Source organism: Schistocerca serialis, chromosome 9 (genome assembly GCF_023864345.2).
Source record: "Schistocerca serialis cubense isolate TAMUIC-IGC-003099 chromosome 9, iqSchSeri2.2, whole genome shotgun sequence".
In the NCBI taxonomy this organism is placed as follows: Eukaryota; Metazoa; Arthropoda; class Insecta; order Orthoptera; family Acrididae; genus Schistocerca; species Schistocerca serialis.
Genome location: NC_064646.1, coordinates 20,515,553 through 20,542,559, shown reverse-complemented (window position 1 = coordinate 20,542,559; position 27,007 = coordinate 20,515,553). Strand labels below are relative to the sequence as shown.

General features: G+C 46.0%; 1 protein-coding gene across 1 annotated transcript in view; it reads right to left on the bottom strand.

Moving 5' to 3' along the window:
- LOC126419157 (UDP-glucosyltransferase 2-like) overlaps positions 1-27,007 on the bottom strand; it is a 152,103-nt gene that overhangs the window by 38,558 nt on the left and 86,538 nt on the right. Inside the window, exon 3 of the mRNA XM_050086281.1 lies at positions 22,462-23,045. Within this exon, the coding sequence (XP_049942238.1) occupies positions 22,462-23,045 (584 nt within the window). The remainder of the gene's footprint in view (positions 1-22,461; positions 23,046-27,007) is intronic.

Here is a 27,007-nt window from a genome sequence, read left to right as displayed (position 1 = left end):
CCCGAAATTATGATTACATCACTGTAATGTCGTGATATACCAGTCAAATAACAATAACAATAATCAGCCACCAGCCTGCAGCTCATAAACACTTCGGTATTTTGCAACAATACAAAATCAATCATAGGTACCGTACATGAGAATGGAGCTCAGCAAAGAAGACATCCACAGCATCAGAAAATATTTTGGAAAACAAGCTGAATGGTGTAAATACCATCAAGGCCCAGAATGCCTGTGTCATCCTGCCATCAGATACGCTGCTTGTTCTGGACTCTCCGCAGTGCTCGACATTGTACTCAGGAAAAGAATAGAAAAGTCATGCCGAGTTATAACCCGTTACAACATTGCAATAATTCGGACATAGTGTGGTTAACCAGGAAATAGGTGGTAGAGAAGTTTTGGAGTTTTGTCAGTTCGGAATAGGAAAACATGCACTAGCAGACTATGTGGATGAAAGAGATGGACGTAGCTGTTGAAGTACAACAAACGATGGATCAGGATCGGAGAGGACCTATACAGTCTCAGATGGACAAGTGGTGCAACAAAGCTTCTCGGCGCTTGAAAGCAATTTGCATTTATAAAATGTCTACCTGCTAACTTTAAGTAGATATTCTGGGATCCACCTACACCATATCTAGGCATCTTAGAAGTATCCATTGGTGATAAAATAAGAAATCCTGGGTAGTGTTACTGTCTGGTGTATTTCGCGTTTGCTTTATGGCAACTGATAATACTTACGCTAATTCTAATGATGATGATTTACGCCCTTCGAAACCGGGAGTGTAAGAAATATATCTGAACTTTACAAGCGAATCGTTCAAGAACTGAAATTTCGATACAGGATAAAGAGAAAGTGGTTATGCTCTGGCGTGGTGCAGATATAAATTATCTTGATGTTCGGATAAATTATGTTATGAGTATAACGAGGTAGACTGCAGAAATTCTCTCTGACCGATTATTAAAACAGATCAGACAATTATTCAGAGAGAGAGAGAGAGAGAGAGAGAGAGAGAGAGAACATTAGAAGTCATCATCATCATCATCAAACACCTGATATCAACTGCTGAACAAAGGACTCCTCTAGATCTGCCGGACTCTGTGCATCCACGTTCCACCTGCACATTTAATAATTTAATGAACCCAACTTCCATTAGGTCGCTCCCTCGAATTTTTCCTTTCAATTGTAATCCAGCAGACAGCTTTATCGAATCACGTTCCATGCATCTACCTAGCTACGAATTCCACAAAACCACCTATCATTATCGTTACAGTCTCATCCATGATACATTTGTTTGTTTTCCTCTTTCTGCAGGTAATTCCCAACAACTGTCTCTCCACTGCTCGCTGAGCAACACTCAGTTTCTGGCTGTTTTCGCATTAAGGGTACATGATTCATTATCGTTGAATCAAACCTGGCAATCGACGTTGTTTGTAGAGAACTGATCCATAAGAAAAATCGCTAATATTCATAACAAATATCCTCTGCCACACACTGAAGCTTTTAATATAACTGGTCAGCGCTTCTTTCTGTCACATATTGTAGAACAGGATACTCGCAATAAATTAATGGCATGACCTAACAGAACCTAAACCGTAAATTTGAAACATAATTCATTCTTATATTTTTCATAAATAGAAATAATATATAAAACCGACACAGGATTTATTTCCTACTGAATTTAAAATTGTAATCTCAATTTAAAATTACTGTCATTACTCCTGTATGCATAATCTATTCTGGAGAGTCCTCGATGGTGCGTGTTCATCGGAGGTGAGGGTATCATCTGGAGTGCCCCAGAGAAGTGTGGTAGGTCCGCTGTTGTTTTCTACCTACATAAATGATCTTTTGGATAGTGTGGATGGCAATGTGCGGCTGTTTGCTGATGATGCTGTGGTGTACGGGAAGTTGTCGTCGTTGAGTGATTAGGAGGATACAAGATGACTTGGACAGGATTTGTGATTGGTGTAAAGAATGGCAGCTAACTCTAAATATAGATAAATGTAAACTAATGCAGATGAATTGGAAAAAGAATCCCGTAATGTTTGAATACCCCATTAGTAGTGTAGCGCTTGACACAGTCACGTCGATTAAATATTTGGGCGTAACATTGCAGAGCGATATGAACTGGGACAAGCATGTAATGGCAGTTGTGGGGAAGGCGGATAGTTGTCTTCGGTTCAGTGGTAGAATTTTGGGAAGATGTGGTTCATCTGTAAAGGAGACCGCTTATAAAACACTAATACGACCTATTCTTGAGTACTGCTCGAGCGTTTGGGATCCCTATCAGGTCAGATTGAGGGAGAACATAGAAGCAGTTCAGAGGTGGGCTGCTAGATGTGTTACTGGTAGGTTTGATCATCACGCGAGTGTTACGGAAATGCTTCAGGAACTCGGGTGGGAGTCTCTGGAGGAAAGGAGGCGTTCTTTTCGTGACTCGCTACTGATGAAATTTAGAGAACCAGCATTTGAGGCTGACTGCAGTACAATTTTACTGCTGCCAACTTATATTTCGCGGAAAGACCACAAAGATAAGATAAGAGAGATTAGGGCTCCTACAGAGGCATATAGGCAGTCGTTTTTCCCTCGTTCTGTTTGGGAGTGGAACAGGGAGAGACGATGCTAGTTGTGGTACGAGGTACCCTTCGCCACGCACCGTATGGTGGATTGCGGAGTATGTATGTAGATGTAGATGTAGACATTTGTAAAATACGTAAAGGTGTTCGTTTTAACTGAAGACATTGAAATATTTCGAAAACTACACATAATATTAAAAATATTAATATTTCGATTTGTTTGTCTCGGAGGGGGCCATCCAATGATGCGACACACGACCCGCCACCCCGTGCGTGGGTGGCGGGGGACAACTTTGAAATTTTCAATGGGAACCCTCATTTTTTATTACAGGCTACTATTCCACTGCAAAATCTACGTACGTTTTGTCTGAGCCATTTTCTTTGTTTCACTACAGACGGCGCTGTAATCGGAGGAATACACAATCCTGATTTACCACATATTACGCAATGGCTGTCCAGTGTCCAATGACACGTGGGATCTCACCTCCATACCGTGAGGACACGACAGGCCAGTGTTCCTATTTCGTAACTTCTTATTGGAAACACTATTCCCAACGTTGCATTCCTCCGACATAACGAAGAGGAATCCTTTATTGTATAATTATATGATAGCGGAACAAACAATGGTAGCAGTTACTTCTGTAAAATATCTGAGAGTATGAACGATTTGAAGTAGAAAGATCATATAAAATTAATTGTTGGTAAGTCGGGTGCCAGGTTGAGATTCATTGCGAGAGTCCTTAGAAAATGTAGTCCATCAACAAAGGAGGAGGCTTACAAAACACTCGTTCGACCTATACTTGAGTATTGCTCATCAATGTGGGATCCGTACCAGGTCGGCTTGACAGAGGAGATAGAGAAGATCCAAAGAAGAGCAGCGCGTTTCGTCACAGGGTTATTTGGTAAGCGTGATAGTGTTACGGAGATGTTTAGCAAACTCAAGTGGCAAACTCTGCAAGAGAGGCGCTCTGCATCGCGGTGTAGCTTGCTGTCCAGGTTTCGAGAGGGTGCGTTTCTGGATGAGGTATCGAATATATTGCTTCCCCCTACTTATACCTGCCGAGGAGATCACGAATGTAAAAGTAGAGAGATTCGAGCGCGCACGGAGGCTTTCCGGCAGTCGTTCTTCCCGCGAACCATACGCGACTGGAACAGCAAAGGGAGGTAATGACAGTAGCACGTAAAGTGCCCTCCGCCACACACCGTTGGGTGGCTTGCGGAGTATAAATGTAGATGTAGATGTAGATGTAGACGCGCCACCGTGGCTTTGTAGCGAACTATGACGTTATCATAACAGGCAGTACACTGGGACCGGAGCTCACGTATCGTGCAGACGTAGAGCAGATAACGGCTCTAAGCATTACAACACTTGCGCAATGTTTATTGCGTGCACACCTACCTGTTATTTGGAGAAGAGGCGATGGACGATGAATGTTGCAACCATAGAAGAAAGTCCTGAAATGATCCTGATTTACGGAGACTGTAGGAGAAATATTGATTGCTGTTGCCTTGCATGTCGAGCGTTTTCCAGAGAAAGCTCGCTCTCCTTCATTCTTTTACAAGATTGTGAATGCCTTTGTGCCTGATGGCAGCGTACAGACGGGGAAAAGGAAATGAGACGTGTTACAGAAGAAGCTAATGAAGTAGATGAACAAGCGGCAGTGCACCACAACCCACAGATAAGAGCGCGGCAATTACAGAGCGATTATAGTGTGTCCGTCGGTAGTATTGACACAATACTGCATAGCCATAGGTATCATCCATACCACACGACACTGCATCAAGAACTTCATGCCGCCGATTTCCATTACTGGGTAGTGTTTTGTGAATGGGCACGCCAATAAATGCAGAGGACCCTCGCGTTCTTTGCCAAAATACTATTTTCCGATGAGTCTACATTCACAAACCTTGGTAGAGTTAACCGGCATAACATGCATTACTGGAATATAGTCGGTCCCCACTGGTTACGGCAAGTTGACCACCAAAGTCCTTGTTCGCTTAGTGTGTGGTGTGGTGTCGCCAATGGGTCGCGGATGTGAGAAGAAACACATAAGAATGCAGAAGATGAACCTGCAGGAAAGCAACCTAACGTCAGCCACGGCGCTGGGAAGCAGGAGAGGTAGCATTTTTGTAGTAAGGGACGCTGGAGCTACGTGACCAGCTGCGACAGAATGTTCTAGAAGGACGACAGGACACGGGAGACGCGAGTAACCGCGGGGGATTGCATCAGACGAGCATATACACTCCTGGAAATGGAAAAAAGAACACATTGACACCGGTGTGTCAGACCCACCATACTTGCTCCGGACACTGCGAGAGGGCTGTACAAGCAATGATCACACGCACGGCACAGCCGACACACCAGGAACCGCGGTGTTGGCCGTCGAATGGCGCTAGCTGCGCAGCATTTGTGCACCGCCGCCGTCAGTGTCAGCCAGTTTGCCGTGGGATACGGAGCTCCATCGCAGTCTTTAACACTGGTAGCATGCCGCGACAGCGTGGACGTGAACCGTATGTGCAGTTGACGGACTTTGAGCGAGGGCGTATAGTGGGCATGCGGGAGGCCGGGTGGACGTACCGCCGAATTGCTCAACACGTGGGGCGTGAGGTCTCCACAGTACATCGATGTTGTCGCCAGTGGTCGGCGGAAGGTGCACGTGCCCGTCGACCTGGGACCGGACCGCAGCGACGCACGGATGCACGCCAAGACCGTAGGATCCTACGCAGTGCCGTAGGGGACCGCACCGCCACTTCCCAGCAAATTAGGGACACTGTTGCTCCTGGGGTATCGGCGAGGACCATTCGCAACCGTCTCCATGAAGCTGGGCTACGGTCCCGCACACCGTTAGGCCGTCTTCCGCTCACGCCCCAACATCGTGCAGCCCGGCTCCAGTGGTGTCGCGACAGGCGTGAATGGAGGGACGAATGGAGACGTGTCGTCTTCAGCGATGAGAGTCGCTTCTGCCTTGGTGCCAATGATGGTCGTATGCGTGTTTGGCGCCGTGCAGGTGAGCGCCACAATCAGGACTGCATACGACCGAGGCACACAGGGCCAACACCCGGCATCATGGTGTGGGGAGCGATCTCCTACACTGGCCGTACACCACTGGTGATCGTCAAGGGGACACTGAATAGTGCACGGTACATCCAAACCGTCATCGAACCCATTGTTCTACCATTCCTAGACCGGCAAGGGAACTTGCTGTTCCAACAGGACAATGCACGTCCGCATGTATCCCGTGCCACCCAACGTGCTCTAGAAGGTGTAAGTCAACTACCCTGGCCAGCAAGATCTCCGGATCTGTCCCCCATTGAGCATGTTTGGGACTGGATGAAGCGTCGTCTCACGCGGTGTGCACGTCCAGCACGAACGCTGGTCCAACTGAGGCGCCAGGTGGAAATGGCATGGCAAGCCGTTCCACAGGACTACATCCAGCATCTCTACGATCGTCTCCATGGGAGAATAGCAGCCTGCATTGCTGCGAAAGGTGGATATACACTGTACTAGTGCCGACATTGTGCATGCTCTGTTGCCTGTGTCTATGTGCCTGTGGTTCTATCAGTGTGATCATGTGATGTATCTGACCCCAGGAATGTGTCAATAAAGTTTCCCCTTCCTGGGACAATGAATCACGGTGTTCTTATTTCAATTTCCAGCAGTGTATAAGCAGGGCCGCTGATGTTGCTGGGAGATTCCTTCGACAGTTGCCTCAGACGCTGGACCTGTGTTACTCTGCCCTCGGGACGGGACTTACAGGGTGGCGCACGAAATGTGTTACCAGTTTGTTTTTGAATATAAACTTTATTGTCAATACAATCAGAAAGGAACATATACTACAATGAAGAGCCGTCCGTGGAGATTTGTTCTAACTCAGGATATGTTCAATATGTCCGCCATTTCGTTTCCTAACTTCCTTCAAACGAACACTGAAGTTTGTGATTACCCTTCGGCACCTGTCTTCCGTAATTTCACTGCAATCGTGAAGGATACGTCTTCTGAGCTCCATTAAGTCACGTGGACGTTTCGGGAAAATTTTTTCCTTTAGGTACCCCCAAAGAAAAGAGTCACATGGATAGAGGTCTGGACAACTGGGGGACCAATTTTGTCCTTCATTGAAGCGACCTGGAAACCTGAGTGAAATGATCCGCGTGTCGAAATGCTCGTGTAAAAACTCCAACACAGTGTTTGCAGTGTGTGGCCTCGCTCCGTCTTGCATGAACCACGGCGTGTTAAAGGGCAAGGCAGTAGCAAGAAGCTGTGGAATGAAGCTATTGCGAAGCATGCTCAAATAACGCTCGCTGTTCATAGTTTCTTCACAGAAAAAGGTCCAATAAGTCTGTGACTGGAAATTGCTGCCCACGCTGTAATCCTCGGAGCATAATGTTGTCGTTCATGAAGCACTTGTGGATTTTCAGTGGCCCTAAAGCGTACATTTCGTTTGTTAACCACACCGTCTAAATGAAAATGCGCCTCGACTGAAAACCAAACGATGTTGAGAGTTTCATCCCTATCTTCCGCCCACTGAGCAAACAATAGTGTCTGCTGTTTGTGTTCTTCAGTGAGCTTCTGCGCACAGGTCATCTTGTATGGGTACATATGGAGGTCACTTTTAAGAATGCGTTGAACGGAGCATCTGGATATTCCCAGTTGCACTCCTGCCTTTCTTCACGATTTCCCGGGACTTCTCTGTACAGCAACTCGTACCGCTTCAATATTCTCCGGCGAACAAACAGGCTTAGGCCGGGGTCGCTTCGTTTCCAATACTGTACCTTCCTGTGCAAATTTGTCGAACAACCTGTGGGTGGTCTTCTTGCAAGGGACCCATCGTGTGATAACTGTTGGAGAAAACGCCTCTAAGTCACAACAAAGCTTTTCGTTTCATGAAAAAGTAACACAATTGCCGATCGTTGCTGTGTCGTCAGTCTTCCATTGTCAGCCCTGCTGCTTACTAGTCTCCTAGCGGCAGTATCGTGAATTACACGTCATTTCGTAACTCATTTGTTTTTCCAAGCTCTGCTGGTACTGTTGTAGAGATCCCAGCGGGATATCAAATGTGCGTCGTAAATTGTGAAAGAAACAATTGGCAACACATATCTTGCGCCACCCAGTACTTTCTCGTGGCACTTAGCTGCGCAGGGTACATGCAGGATTGCACAACTTACATTCAATGTGTTTGTGCCTCTTAGGGTTCGATAGTGGTCTTATCCTACCTCGTGTTTCGACTCAGTTATTTCACCAGAACTATACGTCCTTTATCCCACCGAGTTCCCTTATCTGCAAAGAATTTCTAGCTTGTTTTCGAGCACCAGGACTTCGAGTTGGACGAGCCACCTCATTACTGGATTTAGCGTCTAGCTCCCGTCCTGATCCGCTCTCAGGAAACTACAGACGCGACCCACACTTTTTGCTGCCAAGTGTGGGGTTGGCACAAATCACGCATCCCTTCTAATACACTACTGTCCATTAAAATTGATACACCACGAAGATGCCGTGCTACAGACGAAAAAATATAACCGACAGGAAGAAGATGCTGTGATATGCAAATGATTAGCTTTTCAGAGCATCCACACAAGGTTGGCGCCGGTGGCGACACCTACATAAGGAAAGTTTCCAACCGATTTCTCATACACAAACAGCAGTTGCCTGGTGAAACGATGTTGTGATGCCTCGTGTAAGGAGGAGAAATGCGTACCATCACGTTTCCGACTTTGATAAAGGTCGGATTGTAGCCTATCGCGATTGCGGTTTATCGTATCGTGACATTGCTGCTAGCGTTGGTCGAGTTCCAATGACTGTTAGCAGCATATGGAATCGGTGGGTTCAGGACGATAATACGGAACGCCCTTCTGGATCCCAACGGCCTCGTATTACTAGCAGTCGAGATGACAGGCATCTTATCCGCATGGCTGTAACGGATCGTGCAGCCACGTCTCGATCCCTGAATCAACAGATGGGGCGTTTACAAGACAACAACCATCTGCACGAACAGTTCGACGACGTTTGCAGCAGCATGGACTGTCAGCTCGGAGACCATGGCTGCGGTTACCCTTGACGCTGCATCACAGACAGGAGCGCCTGCGATGGTGTACTCAACGACGAACCTGGGTGCACGAACAGCAAAACGTCATTTTTTCGGATGAATCCAGGTTCTGTTTACAGCATCCTGATGGTCGCATCCGTGTTTGGCGACATCGCGGTGAACGCACACTGGAAGCGTGTATTCGTCATCGCCATACTGGCGTATCACCCGGCGTGATGGTATGAGGTGCCATTGGTTACACGTCTCGGTCACCTCTTTTTCGCACTGACGGCACTTTGAACAGTGGACGTTACATTTCAGATGTGTTACCACCCGTGGCTCTACCCTTCATTCGATCTCTATGAAACCCCACATTTCAGCAGGATAATAGACGACCGCATGTTGCAGGTCCTGTACGGGCCTTTCTGGATACAGAAAATGTTCGACTGCTGCCCCGGCCAGCACATTCTCCAGATCTCTCACCAATTAAAAACTTCTGGTCAATGGTGGCCGAGCAACTGGCTCGTCACAACACGCCGATCACTTCTATTGATGGACTGTAGCATCGTGTTGAAGCTGCATGGGCAGCTGTACCTGTACTCGCCATCCAAGCTCTGTTTGACTCAATGCCCAGGCGTATCAAGGCCGTTATTACGGCTAGAGGTGGTTGTTCGGGGTACTGATTTCTCAAGATTGTAGGTAGGTTGTTTAGGTTTTTTATTGGTAACGCCACCTCTGTGTGAAAATCACTGGCTGTGCTGTGTGCAGTCTGTGTCTAGTTTGCATTGTTGTCTGCCATTGTAGTGTTGGGCAGCTGGGATGTGAACAGCACGTAGCGTTGCGCAGTTGGAGGTGAGCCGCCAGCAGTGGTGGATGTGGGGAGAGAGATGGCGGAGTTTTGTAATTTGTCATGAACTGCTACATATATTATGACTATTAAGGTCAATACATTGTTTGTTCTCTATTAATATCTTTCATTTGCTAACTATCCCTATCAGTAGTTAGTGCCTTCCGTAGTTTGAATCTTTTATTTAGCTGGCAGTAGTGGCGCTCGCTGTATTGCAGTAGTTCGAGTAATGAAGATTTTTGTGAGGTAAGTGATTTCTGAAAGGTATAGTTTGATGTTAGTCAGGGCCATTCTTTTGTAGGGATTACTGAAAGTCAGATTGCGCTGCGCTAAAAAATATTGTGTGTCAGTAATTTTTCAAAGGGGACGTTTCAAGATCTATGCTCCCAAATTGCGTCAAAATGTAATCACATGTCAGTTCTAGTATAATATATCTGTCCAATGAATACCCGTTTATCATCTGCATTCCTTCTTGGTGTAGCAATTTTAATGCCCAGTAGTGTAGATGTTGGCTAATTGTGGAAGCCTTAGCCTTACTGTTCTCAACACAGAGTACCGGCGTTAGCCAAGCCACGGATTTGAGGATTAGGTGTAGGGCGACTTCAACTTTTGACAGTACTCAGCCCGAAGTCAGGAAAAGACTGACGGCTTTGAGCAATCAAACTGAGACGAGGTGCGTACTGAGGAGAAGAAAGAAGAAGTCGACTTTGACGGGTTGGGAGGGTCCGTCACAGCCCGGGTTCGACACGCGGGAAGCGGTCGCCGGCGAGGCGTAAACGGCACGCAGCTCCAGAGATGGGAGCGGCGTTATGGGTCTTTGGGAGGGCCGCAGAGGCCCGTCAGCTGCTGGAAGCAGATAACGAGGTGCGTGGCTGACGAGCGTGGCAGGCGGAAAAGGAGGCGTGGCGGCGAGCCGACGCGAGCAACGAGAAGCGGCGCACGAATTAGCGCAGACCACAGAGACACTTAATAAGATAAGACAAATCTTTTTGGTGCAAAATGCCACAGTCAGGGCAGGCAGAATCAAGCAGTAATAAGACTGCGCAACACATTAGTTGGAGTCATGCGTTAAAGTTGTTGCCTTATCCTTTTGATGGTAATAAGTATTCTCTACAGACGAATGGAAAAACTGGTAGAAGCTGACCTTCGCGAAGATCAGTTTGGATTCCGTAGAAATATTGGAACACGTGAGGCAATACTGACCCTACGACTCATCTTAGAAGCTAGACTAAGGAAAGGGAAACCTACGTTTCTAGCATTTGTAGACTTAGAGAAAGCTTTTGACAGTATTGACTGGAATACTCTCTTTCAAATTCTGAAGGTGGCAGGGGTAAAATACAGGGAGCGAAAGGCTATGTACAATTTGTATAGAAACCAGATGGCAGTTATAAGAGTCGAGGGGCACGAAAGAGAAGCAGTGGTTGGGAAGGGAGTGAGACAGGGTTGTAGCCTCTCCCCGATGTTATTCAATCTGTATATTGAACAAGCAGTAAAGGAAACGAAAGAAAAATTCGGGGTAGGCATTAAAATCCATGGAGAAGAAATAAAAACTTTGAGGTTCGGCGATGACATTGTAATTCTGTCAGAGACAAAAATGGTTCAAATGGCTCTGAGCACTATGGAACTCAACATCTGTGGTCGTAAGTCCCCTAGAACTTAGAACTACTTAAACCTAACTAACCTAAGAACATCACACACATCCATGCCCGAGGCAGGATTCGAACCTGCGACCGTAGCAGTCGCGCGGTTCCTGACTGAGCGCCTAGAACCGCTAGACCACCAAGGCCGGCTGTCAGAGACAGCAAAGGACTTGGAAGAGCAGTTGAACGGAATGGACAGGGTCTTGAAAGGAGGATATAAGATGAACGTCAACAAAAGCAAAACGAGGATAATGGAATGTAGTCGAATTAAGTCGGATGATGCTGAGGGAATTAGATTAGGAAATGAGACACTTAAAGTAGTAAAGGAGTTTTGCTATTTGGGGAGGAAAATAACTGATGATGGTCGAAGTAGAGAGGATATAAAATGTAGACTGGCAATGGCAAGGAAAGCGTTTCTGAAGAAGAGAAATTTGTTAACATCGAGTATTGATTTAAGTGTCAGGAAGTCGTTTCTGAAAGTATTTGTATGGAGTGTAGCCATGTATGGAAGTGAGACGTGGACGATAAATAGTTTGGACAAGAAGAGAATAGAAGCTTTCGAAATGTGGTGCTACAGAAGAATGCTGAAGATTGCATGGGTAGATCACATAACTAATGAGGAGGTATTGAATAGAATTGGGGAGAAGTTTGTGGCACTACTTGACTAGAGTAAGGGATCGGTTGGTAGGACATGTTCTGAGGCATCAAGGGATCACCAGTTTAGTATTGGACCGCAGCGTGGAGGGTAAAAATCGTAGAGGGAGACCAAGAGATGAATACACTAAACAGATTCAGAAGGATGTAGGTTGCAGTAGGTACTGGGAGATGAAGAAGCTTGCACAGGATAGAGTAGCATGGAGAGCTGCATCAAACCAGTCTCAGGACTGAAGACCACAATATCAACACAAATTTCAGCTGAACGAGTTTCTCGACAACTATAATAGTGCGTTTGAGTCAGTGGCTCCGGAACAACACGGTGTGTTACTGAAGTCTGTTAAGGCGCGCGTAGTGGGTGCGGCTAGAAGTAAATTATTAGATAGAGACTTGACAACCACTTGGTCCGTTGTACGTGCTACACTTGTTGAAAATTACGCTTGTAAACGCACGTTGGATTACTTTGCGTGTAAACTGTTTGCAAGTCGTCAGGAAAGAGGTGAAGGCATTGCACAGTGGGGTTCACGTATTGACGCGTTACAACATCATTTTAGAGAAGCCATTCGAGGTGTGGTGACATAGGCTGAATTGGCTGGGAGCATTGCGCTAGTGTTGAAATTAGGAAGAGCAGTGTTCATACAGGGACTCTAGGACGACAGAATCAAAACAATAGTGAGGGCTAGAGGAGAGTCCGTGACTCTCTCTGAAGCCGTTGACATTGCTGCTAAGGAGGAAAGCGCGATAGCATCGGCTAAAGAGGAGCCGACCGTGAGAAATATGGTTAGAACACCTAGGATGGACAAGGCTAAAAGTCTAACGGGTTATAATTGTGGAAAGCCAGGGCACATTGCGAGAGACTGCCCTGCACCACAGACGCGTACGAGTTTTCGACAAAGACGCGGATAGAAAGGCGTGGGGAACAGAAAGAAAATACACACAGGCTAGCGAACTTTGTACAGGACAGGCTAGCGGAGATAAATAGAGAATTTAAGAGGCACTGTAGAGAAATAGAGAGTTTGACACCGGCTAAGTGTACTCAGTGTACTCAGAAGCTAAACGATGCCAAAGTTAGCGTAAGGAGGGCTATGCGTGAAGCGTTCAGTGAATTCGAAAGTAAAATTCTATGTACCGACTTGACAGAAAATCCTAGGAAGTTCTGGTCTTACGTCAAAACAATAAGTGGATCGAAACAGCATATCCAGACACTCCGGGATGATGATGGCATTGAAACAGAGGATGACACGCGTAAAGCTGAAATACTAAACACCTTTTTCCAAAGCTGTTTCACAGAGGAAGACCGCACTGCTGTTCCTTCTCTAAACCCTCGCACAAACGAAAAATGGCTGACATCGAAATAAGTGTCCAAGGAATAGAAAAGCAACTGGAATCACTCAATAGAGGAAAGTCCACTGGACCTGACGGGATACCAATTCGATTCTACACAGAGTACGCGAAAGAACTTGCCCCCCTTCTAACAGCCGTGTACCGCAAGTCTCTAGAGGAACGGAAGGTTCCAAATGATTGGAAAAGAGCACAGGTAGTTCCAGTCATCAAGAAGGGTCGTCGAGCAGATGCGCAAAACTATAGACCTATATCTCTGACGTCGATCTGTTCTAGAATTTTAGAACATGTTTTTTGCTCGCATATCATGTCGTTTTTGGAAACCCAGAATCTACGCTGTAGGAATCAACATGGATTCCGGAAACAGCGATCGTGTGAGACCCAACTCGCCTTATTTGTTCATGAGACCCAGAAAATATTAGATACAGGCTCCCAGGCAGATGCTATTTTTCTTGACTTCCGGAATGCGTTCGATACAGTTCCGCACTGTCGCCTGATAAACAAAGTAAGAGCTTACGGAATATCAGACCAGCTGTGTGGCTGGATTGAAGAGTTTTTAGCAAACAGAACACAGCATGTTGTTATCAATGGAGAGACGTCTACAGACGTTAAAGTAACCTCTGGCGTGCCACAGGGGAGTGTTATGGGACCATTGCTTTTCACAATATATATAAATGACTTAGTAGATAGTGTCGGAAGTTCCATGCGGCTTTTCGCGGATGATGCTGTAGTATACAGAGAAGTTGCAGCATTAGAAAACTGTAGCGAAATGCAGGAAGATCTGCAGCGGATAGGCACTTGGTGCAGGGAGTGGCAACTGACCCTTAACATAGACAAATGTAATGTATTGCGAATACATAGAAAGAAGGATCCTTTATTGTATGATTATATGATATCGGAACAAACAGTGGTAGCAGTTACTTCTGTAAAATATCTGGGAGTATGCGTGCGGAACGATTTGAAGTAGAATGATCATATAAAATTAATTGTTGGTAAGGCGGATACCAGGTTGAGTCCTTAGAAAATGTAGTCCATCAACAAAGGAGGTGGCTTACAAAACACTCGTTCGACCTATACTTATTGCTCATCAGTGTGGGATCCGTACCAGGTCGGGTTGACGGAGGAGATAGAGAAGATCCAAAGAAGAGCGGCGCGTTTCGTCACAAGGTTATTTGGTAACCGCGATAGCGTTACGGAGATGCTTAGCAAACTCAAGTGGCAGACTCTACAAGAGAGGCGCTCTGCATCGCGGTGTAGCTTGCTGTGCAGGTTTCGAGAGGGTGCGTTTCTGGATGAGGTATCGAGTATATAGCTTTCCCCTACTTATACCTCCCGAGGAGATCACGAATGTAAAATTAGAGAGATTCGAGCGCGCACGGAGGCTTTCAGACAGTCGTTCTTCCCGCGAACCATACGCGACTGGAACAGGAAAGTGAGGTAATGACAGTGGCACGTAAAGTGCCCTCCGCCACGCACCGTTGGGTGGCTTGCTGAGAATAAATGTAGATGTAGATGTAGACGTAGTGTAATTTGTCAGGGCACAAAGCACCATGTACATATTCAAGTGATGTAATACGTTTTAAATGCAGCCATAGAGGACATTACGCAAGACAGTGTAACGAATGCCCATGGTTGGCGAAACGAAAGAATAAGAGGCCAGTAAACTGGGAGGAGGCTCAGTGAGGCAGTTGCATTGCGCCACATCCACGTAAGGTGTTTACAGTAGACTGTAAAAATAGAAACGATTTTATAGAGTCAGGATGTACAACAGGAAAAAGAAATCAAATGAAGTTTTTAATAGATAGTAGGGCACAAATAAGTTTAGTAAAAAAGGAAAGTTTATGGAACATTGGGAAATGTAACCCAAGAGACGGTATTAGGATAAGGGGGATCGCTAATACCGTAGCAAAGACTGAAGGTTCAATAGAGTTGGAATTGCAGATTGCAAGGGATCTGCTTGTAAAACATACAGTTCATGTTATAGGGACAGGGTTAGATCTGCCGTTTGAAGGTCTGCTAGGGAGAGATTTCCTAACAAGACAGAATTCCGTGATAGATTATGGAGCAAAATGTGTATGGATTCGTGGGAGGCGAATTGAGTTAAGAACGGCACGGGAACGTCAGTCTACAGGGAGGGAATCCTGTAGAAACAATTATAATGGTAGCGCGGTGGGAGCCGCGGAAAAGAGAAGTACTTGTTCGGTTGCGGTCGGAGCCGCGAAACCGGGCAAAGTCAGATCGAACACGGTCGGAGCCGGTTCGATGGTGGCGGTATCCGCGAGGGATAGCTAATTTAGTGAGAAGGCGGTTGGAGCCGCCAAGCAAAAGTGTAAATGTTCGTTTGCGGTCGGAACCGTGAAACGAAGTAAACATGTAACGAAGGCAGTTGGAGCTGGTTCGATGGCGGTTGGAGCCACAAGAGAAATAAAAGACACGTCGAACGCGGTTGGGACCGGTTCGATGGCAGTAGAATCTGCAAAACAGTGCGAAAATGTGGTTACGGTTGGTGCCGTGACACAAAGGTTAAGTAAGGTCGGGCGGGAAACCGCAAGAGCGAAACAAAAGAGGCAAAGAATAGCAATGGGCCATAGAGAAGAGAGAATTCTTGGAATCGAAGTCAATGCAAGGAATGAATGAGAGGTGATTATTCCTAAACAGGAAATAAATCCTGGAGTTTATGTACCAGAAGCGCTGGTACGAGTTAAGGAGGGCACTTGTATAACAAGTGTACCAAACACAACGGATGAGAGAATATCTATGAAGTGTCCGGTATTAGTGATAGAGAAAGTGCCACCTGAGGAGGTGTATAATGTATGGCAAGTGAAGACAGGAAAGCCTGAAGTGAAGTCACGGGCTAGGGGTTGAATATAAAACCTAACTCCAACACTTGGAGCAATATGAACCAAATGTGGTATTCATTTGGATCAGCCTCTATGAAAAACTATTGTGGAGGTAAAAAGCCCCTCGCAGTACAGGGAGTACAAGGGGGGTGACGTGTGAAAGTAACAGAAAACGACCTGTATCAGTGTGGAGGCTGCAGCTCCCAGTTTCATTGGGCTGACTGGAGACCATCCACGGCGACATTTCGCTCCTGAGAGAGCGGCTAGGTGTGGGAAGAGCGTGCCATGTAAAGGCGATGTGTAAGAGCTGACACTAGAGTCACATCTACAATTTTTCAGGTCATTAGGGTGTGTGATGACAATGCCGACGGTATTTTTCCCCTAAGAGGTGAAAGGGATGGGGTGCAAAGAGTGTCACATCCATAATTTTTGGGGTCATTAGGGTGTGTGATGACAATGCCGACAGTATTTTTCCCCTAAGAGGTGAAAAGGGATGGGGTGGAAAGAGAGTTGCATCCATAATTTTTGGGGTCATTAGGGTGTGTGATGACATTGCCGACGGTATTTTTCCCCTAAGAGGTGAAAGGGGTGTGGTGGAAAGAGTGTCGCATCCATAATTTTCGAGCTCATTAGGGTGTGTGACGACAATGCCGACGGTATTTTTCCCCTAAGAGGTGAAAGGGATGGGGTGGAAAGAGTGTCACATCCATAATTTTCGGGGTCATTAGGGTGTGTGATGACAATGCCGACGGTATTTTTCCCCTAAGCGGTGAAAGGGATGGAGTGGAAAGAGTGTCGCATCCATAATTTTCACGGTCATTAGGGTGTGTGATGACAATGCCGACGGTATTTTTCCCCTAAGAGGTGAAAGGGATGGGGTGGAAAGAGTGTCGCATCCATAATTTTCGGGGTCATTAGGGTGTGTGATGACAATGCCGATGGTATTTTTCCCCTAAGAGGTGAAAGGGATGGGGTGGAAAGAGTGTCACATCCATAATTTTCGGGGTCATTAGGGTGTGTGATGACAATGCCGACGGTATTTTTCTTCTAAGAGGTGAAAGGGATGGGGTGGAAAGAGTGTCGCATCCATAATTTTTGGGGCCATTAGGGTGTGTGATGACAATGCTGACAGTATTTTTCCCCTAAGAGGTGAAAGGGATGGGGTGGAAAGAGTGTCGCATCCATAATTTTCGGGGTCATTAGGGTGTGTGATGACAATGCCGATGGTATTTTCCCCCTAAGAGGTGAAAGGGATGGGGTGGAAAGAGTGTCGCATCCATAATTTTCGAGCTCATTAGGGTGTGAGATGACAATGCCGACGGTATTTTTCCTCCAAGAGGTGAAAGGGATGGGGTGGAAAGAGTGTCGCATCCATATTTTTCGGGGTCATTAGGGTGTGTGATGACGATGCCGACGGTATTTTTCCCCTAAGAGGTGAAAGGGATGGGGTGGAGAGAGTATCGCATCCATAATTTTCGGCATCATTAGGGTGTTTCATGACGATTCTGATGGCATTTCTTCCGTAGGAGTGTGAAAGAATAAAAGATTAATAAGAAATCAACGATTAATAAATCAATAACCAGTAAATAAATTGACGACGACTCTTACTGACGATTCCTAAGTTTTTGGTTGGTAGTTTTTAATATTTCAGCGTATTTCTAAAAGATACAGCTTCATAATTTCTAGTGGTCGAAATAAATGTTAGATATTGCCGAAACTTTAATATTGGACTTTGTGATCCAGAAATACGTTATGATATCAATACACTGGTTTGTTTGTAATGTAAACAGTCCTCCGCGCGGGTTAGCCATGCGATCTGAGGCGTCTTGTCACGGTTCGCGCGGCAGTTTGGTCCCATAGTAACTTACCACTACCGTAAATAGTCCACGATTATACTGGGAGGGGGCACTACATGCAGTCTATGGAAACTGAGTGACCTGTGAGCATTGGACTACATGTGCTGTCTGTGTCATTGTGAGAGTTGCATTGCTTCAGGATGGTTGGGGCAACAACAATGTACAATAAGAAACTCCATATAGTCACTCTAATGGAGCAGAGAATGAGAATTGTGGACGTCGCAGCAAATGTCTGTGCGAGTCAAAGCATAGTCTCTAGAATGTTTCTAGTGAGAGAGACAATTGAGGATCGTCACAGAGGCGGCTACAGAAGAAAAACGACAGGTGTGCAGAACTGATACCTGCGTATAACAGCAAGGAGAAACCTTCAGCACACCACTGCACGTCTACAGAAGTAGTTCCGAACTGCTTCACCAGTGCAGGTGTCGACACAAACGATACTAAATACGCTGCATGAGCAGGCGTTACGTGCCACGGGGTCTTTCAAGACTCCTCTTCTAAATAGAGCTGGCAGAGGGACTCGTGTCGCATGGGCACGAATCCGCTCTTGGTAGACTACGCTCTTTTCTGATGAGATCCGTATGAATCTCCACCCTGACTATATTGATATATGTTTGTGATGGCCTTGCAATGGAAGAGCGATTTTATGCTCTTAAATGTAAGGACATACGAAGCGTGGCCTTCCAGTTAGCTGTCAGGAATAGGTTGAAGAATTCCTTCAATTCAGAAAAGGCTTCAACAGGAAAGAAATGGCTCCGAGCTTTCCTTAAGAGACATCCCAATCCATCAATGAGAACTCCTCAGGGTCTTGCAGCAAGAGTAAAAGGAATCACTCCAGAAAGTGCGGGCAGATTTTTTGATATTTACGAATCTGTGCTATCTAAAGTCAACCATAACCCTCATCGAGTCTTCAAAGTTGACGAAACTGGGGTGACGTCTGTGCAGCACAAACACAGCAAGGTTATTGCTATGAAAGGGAAGAGACAAGTTGCTGCCATGACTTCAGCAGAAAGGGGAAATCTCATCACAGTTGTAACGTGTATGAACGCAGCTGGCACTTACGTTCCACCACTAACCGTCTTCTTAAGGAAGAATATGAAGCAGGAATTGATGGACGGTGCACCTGCAGGATCAATATCGGCTTGTTATCCAAGTGGCTGGATACAAACTCACATTTTTACTCAGTGGTTTGATCATTTTGTGAGTTATGTAAAGCCATCTTCAAGTGACCCTGTCATTTTGATGCTGGATGGGCATTATTCCCGCACAAAGAATCTCGATGTGTTAGATACAGCACGTGGAAACAATGTTCATATTGTATGTTTGCCACCTCACTCAACGCATAAAATGCAGCCACTTGACGTCGGATTTATGGGGCCTTATAAACCTACTATGCCCAAGAGATAGAAACGTGGTTGGCAGTTAACCCTGGGCGTGTTATCACTCCATTATTAATAGCCAGGTTATTTGGGGGAGCTTACAATCGAGCAGCAACAATGGAAGCGTCTATGAATGACTTCAGAAAAACAGGTCTCATCCCACGCAACAGAAACATCTTTAGGGAACATGAATTTTCAATTCGTCGCCATGCTGACGCTCTTCAAGAAAGAGATGCCAAAAACGAAAATGAAACTACTGATGGTGATGCTCAGGCTGTCAGCCCGGCAGACATCAGACCTCTCCCACACATCGCGAAACCACCTGGAGATAGTCTAATAGGTCAAACATCGCGTTCGTGCTCCGCTGCGTTACTTACTTCAACTCCTTATGTGAAGCAATTGCCAGAATCTAAACAGAAAAAATCAGAGGCTGAAGCTAAGAAAGCAGCCAGAAAGTTATTTGGGGAGAAGAGTGGAAAATCTTCAAATCGTTGACTTAAAGCAGAAGAATCGTCTAGTGACTCGGCATCCGATGTCCATCTTGATGACAGTGCGGATTCAGACAGCAGTGATGGCGATGACGTAGAGTGTCTGTTCTGTACTGGGCGCTTTTCTGAAGACAAACACGGGGAGAAATGGGCACAGTGCACGAAATGTTGTCGCTGGGCTCATGAAGATTGCGGTGTCGCAGAAGACAATTTTGTTTGCCGCGGATGTCGTAAGTATAAACCTAAGCAGTGTGAAATGAGAGAAGGATAACAGAAATGAATGCACGTGTAAAAATTGTATTTCATATGTCATTATTCTGTAATAATATTAGGAAACTTTGATACCATTTCTAAGAAATGGCTTGTTTGTGAAGATATAATAACTACTCTGAAAGATTGTTTATTATTGTAAATACGATAATTGTATGATAAAATTAAATAATGCAAGATCTTATTGCCATCATAAAGAATAGAATTGCACTTACTTTTAGGTCTTTCAAATGGGTTTACAAAAGTGTGTCTCATATTAGGCACATTTCCTCTACATAAGCTATGTTCATTTTTACAGTATAGGCTGATTTCATTCCTTTACGTATCTGATGTAAACGGGAATAAAGAAGTAACTGGCCAAAGCCGAGTATTCAAGGCTTTTTTGTATGAGAATTTCTCGCTGTAGTTTCGAGCCTTCCATTGTACTGAGTTACTTGCCTGAATACGCTATTTCTACTCTCTTTTTTCATTACAATCACATGAATTATGCGTGTAGCAATTCACGCCACAGACCTTGAGTCAGAAAATGAAAAGCAAAGTAAATAAAATACTAGGTGATCAAAAAGTCAGTATAAATCTGGAATCTTAATAAACCACGGAATAATGTAGATAGAGAGGTAAAAATTGACACACATGCTTGGAATGACATGGGGTTTTATTAGAACAAAAAAAAAAAAAAAAAAAAAAAACAAAGTATTGCTAGACGCGTGAAAGATCTCTTGCGCTCGTCGTTTGGTGATGATCGTGTGCTCAGCCCCCACTTTCGTCATGCTTGGCCTCCCAGGTCCCCAGACCTCAGTCCGTGCTCTTATTGGCTTTGGGGTTACCTGAAGCCGCAAGTGCATCGTGATCGACCGACATCTCTAGGGATGCTGAAAGACAACATCCGATACCAATGCCTCACCATAACTCCGGACAGGCTTTACAGTGCTGTTCACAACATTATTCCTCGACTACAGTTATTGTTGAGGAATGACGGTGGACATATTGAGCATTTCCTGTAAAGAACATCATCTCTGCTTTGTATTACTTTGTTATGCTAATTATTGCTGTTCTGGTCAGATGAAGCGCCATATGTCGGACATTTTTTGAACGTTTGTATTTTTTTGGTTCTAATAAAACCCCATGTCATTCCAAGCATATGTGTCAATTTGTACCTCTCTATCTACGAGGGCAGTTCAATAAGTAATGCAACACATTTTTTTTCTCAGCCAATTTTGGTTGAAAAAACCGGAAATTTCTTGTGGAATATTTTCAAACATTCCCGTTTCGTCTCGTATAGTTTCATTGACTTCCGACAGGTGGCAGCGCTGTATGGAGCTGTTAAAATGGCGTCTGTAACAGATGTGCGTTGCAAACAACGGGCAGTGATCGAGTTTCTTTTGGCGGAAAACCAGGGCGTCTACGGTGATCTGGCAGTGGACAAAAGCACGGTGAGTCGTTGGGCAAAGCGTGTGTCACCATCGCCGCAAGGTCAAGCAAGACTGTCTGATCTCCCGCGTGCGGGCCGGCCGTGCACAGCTGTGACTCCTGCAATGGCGGAGCGTGCGAACACACTCGTTCGAGATGATCTACGGATCACCATCAAACAACTCAGTGTTCAACTTGACATCTCTGTTGGTAGTGCTGTCACAATTGTTCACCAGTTGGGATATTCAAAGGTTTGTTCCCGCTGGGTCCCTCTTTGTCTAACCAAACACCATAAAGAGCAAAGGAGAACCATCTGTGCGGAATTGCTTGCTCGTCATGTGGCTGAGGGTGACAATTTCTTGTCAAAGATTGTTACAGGCGATGAAACATGGGTTCATCACTTCGAACCTGAAACAAAACGGCAGTCTATGGAGTGGCGCCACACCCACTCCCCTACCAAGAAAAAGTTTAAAGCTATACCCTCAGCCGGTAAAGTCATGGTTACAGTCTTCTGGGACGCTGAAGGGGTTATTCTGTTCGATGTCCTTCCCCATGGTCAAACTATCAACTCTGAAGTGTATTGTGCTACTCTTCAGAAATTGAAGAAACGACTTCAGCGTGTTCGTAGGCACAAAAATCTGAACGAACTTCTCCTTCTTCATGACAACGCAAGACCTCACACAAGTCTTCGCACCTGAGAAGAGCTCACAAAACTTCAGTGGACTGTTCTTCCTCATGCACCCTACAGCCCTGATCTCGCACCGTCGGATTTCCATATGTTTGGCCCAATGAAGGACGCAATCCGTGGGAGGCACTACGCGGATGATGAAGAAGTTATTGATGCAGTACGACATTGGCTCCGACATCGACCAGTGGAATGGTACCGTGCAGGCATACAGGCCCTCATTTCAAGGTGGCGTAAGGCCGTAGCATTGAATGGAGATTACGTTGAAAAATAGTGTTGTGTAGCTAAAAGATTGGGGAATAACCTGGTGTATTTCAATGCTGAATAAAACAACCCCTGTTTCAGAAAAAAAAATGTGTTGCATTACTTATTGAACTGCCCTCGTACATTATTCCGTGATTTATTCAGTTTTCAAATTTATACTGACTTTTTGATCAACCGGTATTTTCCCACCTACCTGTGGCAGCTTCTTTGGAGGCTTGATGTGCATGCCTCCAACCTCTATTATGTTCGGCACCAGAGGCCGGGGGTAATAGAAGCTGACGTGAGTGTTCACCAGCAGGAGTGACGTGTTGCGCTCCAGGTCTGCCAGGGACGGCATGTCGGGGTCACTGAAATGCTGGCGAACCATAGAGTCCAGCGACGGGAGGTAATAGAACTGCCGGTAGAACCTGAGGAAGTTGCCGAAGAGCGAGTTGTGCATGCGCTGCAGGAAGCTCATGCCGGTGCTGAGGGGTAGCATGGGCTCCGGCAGGTAGGCGTGTGGGAAGGGGTTGCCCACCATGTCGGTCATCCAGCTGAGCCCGCCGCCCAGCGCCACCGCCCCCACCACGGGCACGCGGTACTTGTGGGCGAACGCCAGGTAGCAGTCGTTCGAGAACACCTCGATCAGGAGCAGGTCGAACTTCCTGTCGCCAGATGTCACCAGCTGCTTCACGCCCTCCGTCTCCATCATGGCGGCGCACAGCCGCTTCCCCACCCCAGACAAAATCAGCGCTTCGATCACCGCTCCTGCGTCGCCGACCTCGAAGAAATTTGGAACTGTAAGGGTCAAGAAATACTCTTAAGTTGCTTATACCCCAGTGTAGTTGTGTTATTTTAACTCCACAATTAAAGTATAAAATCCTACATAGCTCTTCTACTAAGTTTCGTCATAGATCCTCTTCTCGGGCTTACAGCTCAGTCTTCAACCCAATTCGACAAAATATATCAACAGCCAGGTCGACCATCGAAGTATTGTGTCAACTTGATTTGATCTCACTAACTCAGAGGAGTATCACAAAATATTATATCAGGGAAGTTTACAAAGTCACAAGTTCCGCTATCATTTATTTTCGTAATACACTCCTGGAAATGGAAAAAAGAACACATTGACACCGGTGTGTCAGACCCACCATACTTGCTCCGGACACTGCGAGAGGGCTGTACAAGCAATGATCACACGCACGGCACAGCGGACACACCAGGAACCGCGGTGTTGGCCGTCGAATGGGGCTAGCTGCGCAGCATTTGTGCACCGCCGCCGTCAGTGTCAGCCAGTTTGCCGTGGCATACGGAGCTCCATCGCAGTCTTTAACACTGGTAGCATGCCGCGACAGCGTGGACGTGAACCGTATGTTCAGTTGACGGACTTTGAGCGAGGGCGTATAGTGGGCATGCGGGAGGCCAGGTGGACGTACCGCCGAATTGCTCAACACGTGGGGCGTGAGGTCTCCACAGTACATCGATGTTGTCGCCAGTGGTCGGCGGAAGGTGCACGTGCCCGTCGACCTGGGACCGGACCGCAGCGACGCACGGATGCACGCCAAGACCGTAGGATCCTACGCAGTGCCGTAGGGGACCACACCGCCACTTCCCAGCAAATTAGGGACACTGTTGCTCCTGGGGTATCGGCGAGGACCATTCGCAACCGTCTCCATGAAGCTGGGCTACGGTCCCGCACACCGTTAGGCCGTCTTCCGCTCACGCCCCAACATCGTGCAGCCCGGCTCCAGTGGTGTCGCGACAGGCGTGAATGGAGGGACGAATGGAGACGTGTCGTCTTCAGCGATGAGAGTCGCTTCTGCCTTGGTGCCAATGATGGTCGTATGCGTGTTTGGCGCCGTGCAGGTGAGCGCCACAATCAGGACTGCATACGACCGAGGCACACAGGGCCAACACCCGGCATCATGGTGTGGGGAGCGATCTCCTACACTGGACGTACACCACTGGTGATCGTCGAGGGGACACTGAATAGTGCACGGTACATCCAAACCGTCATCGAACCCATCGTTCTACCATTCCTAGACCGGCAAGGGAACTTGCTGTTCCAACAGGACAATGCACGTCCGCATGTATCCCGTGCCACCCAACGTGCTCTAGAAGGTGTAAGTCAACTACCCTGGCCAGCAAGATCTCCGGATCTGTCCCCCATTGAGCACGTTTGGGACTGGATGAAGCGTCGTCTCACGCGGTCTGCACGTCCAGCAAGAACGCTGGTCCAACTGAGGCGCCAGGTGGAAATGGCATGGCAAGCCGTTCCACAGGACTACATCCAGCATCTCTACAATCGTCTCCATGGGAGAATAGCAGCCTGGATTGCTGCGAAAGGTGGATATACACTGTACTAGTGCCGACATTGTGCATGCTCTGTTGCCTGTGTTTATGTGCCTGTGGTTCTGTCAGTGTGATCATGTGATGTATCTGACCCCAGGAATGTGTCAATAAAGTTTCCCCTTCCTGGGACAGTAAATTCACGGTGTTCTTATTTCAATTTCCAGGAGTGTATATTGTGCCTTGGGAGAGCCAGTCCTGACAAAACTCTACCATTTGGTGAGCAAGATGTATGAGACAGGCGAAATACCCTCAGACTTCAAGAAGAATATAATAATTCCAATACCAAAGAAAGCAGGTCTTGACAGATGTGAAAATTACCGAATAATCAGCTTAATGAGTCACAGCAGCAAAATGCTAACGCGAATTCTTTACAGACGAATGGAAAAACTGGTAGAAGCCGACCTCGGTGAAGATCAGTTTGGATTCCGCAGAAATATTGGAACACATGAGGCAATACTGACCCTACGACTTACCTTAGAAAATAGATTAAGGAAAGGCAAACCTACATTTCTAGCATTTGTAGACTTAGAGAAAGCTTTTGACAATGTTGACTGGAATATTCACTTTCAAATTCTAAAGGTGGCAGGAATAAACTACAGGGAGCGAAAGGCTATTTACAATTTGTACAGAAACCAGATCGAAGTTAGAAGAGTCGAGGGGCATGAAAGGGAAGCAGCGGTTGGGAAGGGAGTGAGACAGGGTTGTAGCCTCTCCCTGATGTTATTCAATCTGTATATTGAGCAAGCAGTGAAGGAAACAAATGAAAAATTCGGGCTAGGTTTTAAAATCCATGGAGAAGAAATAAAAACTTTGAGGTTCGCCGATGACATTGTAATTCTGTCAGCTACAGCAAAGGACTTGGAAGAGCAGTTGAAAGGAATGGACAGTGTCATGAAAGGAGGGTATAAGATGAACATCAACAAAAGCAAAACGAGGATAATGGAATGTAGTCGAATTAAGTCGGGTGATGCTGAGGGATTTAGATTAGGAAATGAGACACTTAAAGTAGTAAAGGAGTTTTGCTATTTGGGGAGCAAAATAACTGATGATGGTCGAAGTAGAGAGGATATCAAATGTAGACTGGCAATGGCAAGGAAAGCGTTTCCGAAGAAGAGAAATTTGTTAACATCGAGTATAGATTTAAGTGTCAGGATGTCGTTTCTGAAAGTATTTATATGGAGTGTAGCCGTGTATGGAAGTGAAACATGGACGATAAACAGTTTGGACCAGAAGAGAATAGAAGCTTTCGAAATGTGGTGCTGCACAAGAATGCTGAAGATTAGATGGATAGATCATATAACTAATGAGGAGGTATTAGATTGGGGAGAAGTTTGTGGCACAACTTGACTAGAAGAAGGGATCGGTTGGTAGGACATGTTCTGAGGCATCAAGGGACCGCCAATTTAGTACTGGAGGGCAGCGTCGAGGGTAAAAATCGTAGAGGGAGGCCAAAAGATGAATACACTAAACAGATTCAGAAGGATATAGGTTGCAGTATGTACTAGGAGATGAAGAAGCTTGCACAGGATAGAGTGGCATGGATAGCTGCATCAAACCAGTCTCAGGACTGAAGACCACAACAACACCCCAGTGGAATTGTGTTAACTCCACAATTAAAGTATAAAATCCTACAGAGTTATTCTACTGCGGTTGCCGATGATAAAAGACTGCATCAATGCAAACAGTCTAAGAGGGCTGCTCACATTGTCTCCTAAATGTTTATATGGAATAGGAAAAGCAGAGGACCTATAACGTTTCCTAGGGCAACGTCAGACGTCACTTTTGTTTCAGTTGACTTGCAGTTAGCGATTAAGAACTGTGACTTTCTTCACAGGAAATCACAGGTCCAGTATAGCACTCGCCACTTAGAGTGAAGTAAAAAGGCCACAGTTGACTATGTAATAATATAAAGACGATAGCTCTTAAATTGAAAATTTAAGAGCAAGAATATCCACAATAGAAAACTGATTGTGATAGACGGCCTTAGCAAAGTAGAAATTACTAAACAATTAATTAACTACTGGCGTCACTTATGCGGGTGAGCGCCATCTGTCCTAGTTATAGTGCAAGTCTAGCTTAGCTAAATCAGTAGTTAAATAAGTTTTATTAGCCATTCTTTCCCAGGTAGATGCCATGTTTCTTGACTTCTGCAAGGCGTTCGATACAGTTCCCCACAGTCGTTTAATGAACAAAGTAAGAGCATATGGACTATCAGTCCAATTGTGTGATTGGATTGAAGAGTTCCTAGATAACAGAACGCAGCATGTCATTCTCAGTGGAGAGAAGTCTTCCAAAGTGAGGGTGATTTCAGGTGTGCCGCAGGGGAGTGTCGTAGGACCGTTGCTATTCACAATATACATAAATGACCTTGTCGATGACATCGGAAGTTCACTGAGGCTTTTTTCGGA